The sequence below is a fragment of the Mustela nivalis genome (genome assembly GCF_964662115.1).
Source record: "Mustela nivalis genome assembly, chromosome: X".
Classification (NCBI taxonomy): Eukaryota; Metazoa; Chordata; class Mammalia; order Carnivora; family Mustelidae; genus Mustela; species Mustela nivalis.
Genome location: NC_139040.1, coordinates 85,872,211 through 85,876,308, shown reverse-complemented (window position 1 = coordinate 85,876,308; position 4,098 = coordinate 85,872,211). Strand labels below are relative to the sequence as shown.

General features: G+C 47.1%; 1 protein-coding gene across 1 annotated transcript; it reads left to right on the top strand.

The window, feature by feature from the left end:
• Positions 1 to 419: 419 nt before the first annotated feature.
• UBQLN2 (ubiquilin 2) lies at positions 420 to 3,795 on the top strand. The gene has a single exon (XM_082717449.1). The coding sequence runs from the start codon at positions 729 to 731 to the stop codon at positions 2,598 to 2,600; it is 1,872 nt and encodes a 623-aa protein (XP_082573575.1). The 5' UTR covers positions 420 to 728; the 3' UTR covers positions 2,601 to 3,795.
• Positions 3,796 to 4,098: the final 303 nt, after the last annotated feature.

Here is a 4,098-nt window from a genome sequence, read left to right as displayed (position 1 = left end):
GGGCTTTTGTAAAATGCATGCTCTAGCGTAGCCTGCTATGCATGCTCTAGCCCCTTCCCCCACTGGGGCTGTTATTCTTTTCCTTTTTGCTTAGAGTTCTTTTTCATTTTTCGTCTTTTACATGGGGCGAATTTGATTCAGGCTTTCATCCTTTCTCGCCTAAGAGACGGCATATGTATTTTCGTATTTAATATATTCTCCATTGGTCTTTTAATGCCCTCAGAAGCTGGCTCCTTTTCTCTCTCCCTCCCTCCTTCCTCTCTTTTCTCTTTGTTTCTATCTCTCTGTCTGTCTGTCTGTCTGTCTCCCTCTTTTTTTCCCCCCAGTTCAGAAGTTTTTAATTTTGAACGAGTCGAATCTATCATTCTGGGCCTGGCGCCGCGTCAGCAGAGGGGGCGGGGAGGCGAGCGCGGAACTGGGGAAGGGGAGGGGCGGGGAGGAGCGGGCAGAGCCGTTGCAGGAGTTGCTGGGAACGCGCGCGGTGTGATCACTCGGCGGCGGAGGAGGCCCAGGGACGTGAACGCCGTCTCTTCTCCCGCGGCCTACAGAGTCTTCTCCCCATCAGAGGACCGGGAAACCGCAGTTTTCATCACAGAGGTACCGTGCTCTGCGTTCCCCGCCTGGCCCGGCCCAGCCTGCTGTGGCGGCGCCTCCTTCCTTCCTTCTTCCCTCGCTCTCTCTCTCGCCCGCCCGCGCCTTCCCTGTCTGCCTGCGTCACTGCGTCCGCCATGGCTGAGAACGGCGAGAGTAGCGGCCCCCCGCGCCCCTCCCGCGGCCCTGCTGCGGCCCAAGGCCCTGCCTCTGCCCCGGCCGAGCCCAAAATCATCAAAGTCACTGTGAAGACCCCCAAAGAGAAAGAGGAGTTCGCGGTGCCCGAGAATAGCTCAGTCCAGCAGTTTAAGGAAGCGATTTCGAAACGCTTCAAATCCCAAACCGATCAGCTAGTGTTGATTTTTGCCGGAAAAATCTTGAAAGATCAAGATACCCTGATCCAGCATGGCATCCATGATGGACTGACTGTTCATCTTGTAATTAAAAGCCAGAACCGACCTCAGGGCCAGTCCACACAGCCTAGTAATGCCGCGGGAACTAACACTACCTCCGCGTCGACTCCCAGGAGTAACTCCACATCTATTTCCACAAATAGCAACCCGTTTGGGCTGGGGAGCTTGGGAGGACTTGCAGGCCTTAGCAGCCTGGGCTTGAGCTCGACCAACTTCTCTGAGCTCCAGAACCAGATGCAGCAGCAGCTCCTGTCCAGCCCTGAGATGATGATCCAAATCATGGAAAATCCCTTTGTTCAGAGCATGCTTTCAAACCCCGATCTAATGAGGCAGCTCATTATGGCCAATCCACAGATGCAGCAATTGATTCAGAGAAACCCAGAAATCAGCCACCTGCTCAACAACCCAGATATAATGAGGCAGACCCTCGAAATTGCCAGGAATCCAGCCATGATGCAAGAGATGATGAGAAATCAAGATCTGGCTCTCAGCAATCTTGAAAGCATCCCAGGTGGCTACAATGCCCTACGACGCATGTACACTGACATTCAAGAACCCATGCTGAATGCTGCACAAGAGCAGTTTGGGGGTAATCCATTTGCTTCAGTGGGGAGCAATTCCACCTCCGGGGAAGGTACACAGCCTTCCCGCACAGAAAATCGGGATCCACTACCCAATCCATGGGCACCACCACAGGCTACCCAGAGTTCTGCAACCACCAGCACAACCACAAGCAGTGGCAGTGGGTCTGGCAGTAGCTCCAGCAGTGCTACCGGGAACACTGTGGCTGCAGCGAACTATGTCGCCAGCATCTTCAGTACCCCAGGAATGCAGAGCTTGCTGCAACAGATAACTGAAAATCCCCAACTGATCCAGAATATGCTGTCTGCACCCTACATGAGAAGCATGATGCAGTCACTGAGCCAGAATCCAGATTTGGCTGCACAGATGATGCTGAATAGCCCCGTGTTTACTGCAAATCCTCAGTTGCAGGAGCAGATGCGTCCACAGCTCCCAGCTTTCCTGCAGCAGATGCAGAATCCAGACACACTGTCAGCCATGTCAAACCCAAGAGCAATGCAGGCTTTAATGCAGATCCAGCAGGGGCTACAGACATTAGCCACTGAAGCTCCTGGCCTTATTCCAAGCTTCACTCCAGGTGTGGGGGTAGGGGTGCTGGGAACCGCTATAGGCCCTGTAGGCCCAGTCACACCCATAGGCCCCATAGGTCCCATAGTCCCGTTCACTCCCATAGGCCCCATTGGGCCCATAGGACCCACTGGCCCTGCAGGCCCTGGCTCCACTGGCTCTGGTGGTCCCCCTGGGCCCACTGTTTCTAGTTCTACACCCAGTGAAACCACTAGCCCAACATCAGAATCTGGACCCAACCAGCAGTTCATTCAGCAAATGGTGCAGGCTCTGGCTGGGGCAAGTCCTCCACAGCTGCCGAATCCAGAAGTCAGATTTCAGCAACAACTGGAACAGCTCAACGCAATGGGGTTCTTAAACCGTGAGGCAAACTTGCAGGCTCTAATAGCAACAGGAGGCGACATCAATGCTGCCATTGAGAGGCTGCTGGGCTCCCAGCCATCGTAATTACATTTCTGTACCTTGAAAAAATGTATCTTATTTTTGATAATGGCTCTTAAATCTTTAAACACACACAAAATTGTGCTTTGCTTTCATTTTGATTCTTTTAAAATCTGTCTAGCTATAAGTCTAATATGCATTTTAAGGTGGAGTCCATCCCTCTGTCCCTCCCTCCTGTATCTACCCATCCTTCCCCCTCCCCTCCTTACCCCTCCCCTCCCTCCTCTCCTCTCTCTTCCCTTTCCTTCTTCCCTCCCCTCCCTCCCTCCCTTTTCCCTTCCTTCCTTCCCTGTTTTGAATGGTAGTAATTGTATTCAATGCTGTTTCACTCAAAGGTGTTGCATGCAAACACTTCTCTTTATTCTGCATTTATTGTGATTTTTGGAAACCGGTATCAGCCTTCACAGTTGGGTAAATAAGTTTTGTTCTACAGATGTCCAATTTATTTGCATTTTAAACATTAGCCTATGATAGTAATTTAATGTAGAATGAAAATATTAAAAACAAGCAAATTACTGAAGCTCTCTAATTTGTGGTACAATATTGCTTATTGTGACTTTGGCATGTATTTTTGCTAGCAAAATGCTGTAAGACTTATACCATTATTTGCTCTTTTTGCTATGTTTGTACACAGTACAGTAAGCACAATTGGAACTGTACATCTAGAATTATTACAACAGAATCTAAGCAGAATATGTGTAACCAAAATGAGAAAGAATATAAGAAATCTTCCTGGAGCTAGGTGTGTCTCACAGTTTTGTAGAATCTTACAGCATCTTTGATAACTCACTGAAAATGTTGGCTAGGCAAGTTCAGTTAAAATATAGTAGAAATGTTTATCCTGGTATTTCTAAGTATACATTTAATTGTACAGAAAACTTACAGTGTGACATTGTGTCAACATTTTCAAAATAACTGTATATGACCTTAATTTTTGTGCAGCCTGAAGGATCAGTGTAGTAATGCCAGGAAAGTGCTTTTTACCTAAGACTTCCTTCTCAGCTTTTCCCATAAAGAGACCCTAATAAGCATTTTGATCTGTAATTGGAAATGTAACTTTCACTGAAAAGTGTCATGTGATGTTTGCATTACTTTTACTTGCTATGTATAAAGGAAACTGTATCTTTTCTCAGTTATTTCTCTTGTGCACAGGGAAAAATGCATTAAAAATGACTAAAAAAATAAAAAAATTAAAAATGGATATATCTTTTTTTTTTTGCCTTCTGGCTCTAGGATCATATTTAGCAGGATTGCCCCACCCCAAGATTATATAAATCTTAACCTGTATTTCTTTAATTTTTATGGTTTTATTAAAAGAATTCCTTTGCCCTATCTGGAACTTTTCTGATGTGGGGTTTAGGTATTCTAACTTTTTTTTTAGCCCCAAAGGGTCTCATGTGTGTGTGTGTGTGTGTGTGTGTGTAGACACAAACACTTCTGTGTTTAAATGCTCTTTAGTACCGCTGAATATTGTAGTCCCAGTCCATCAGCTATAGTTACTAAG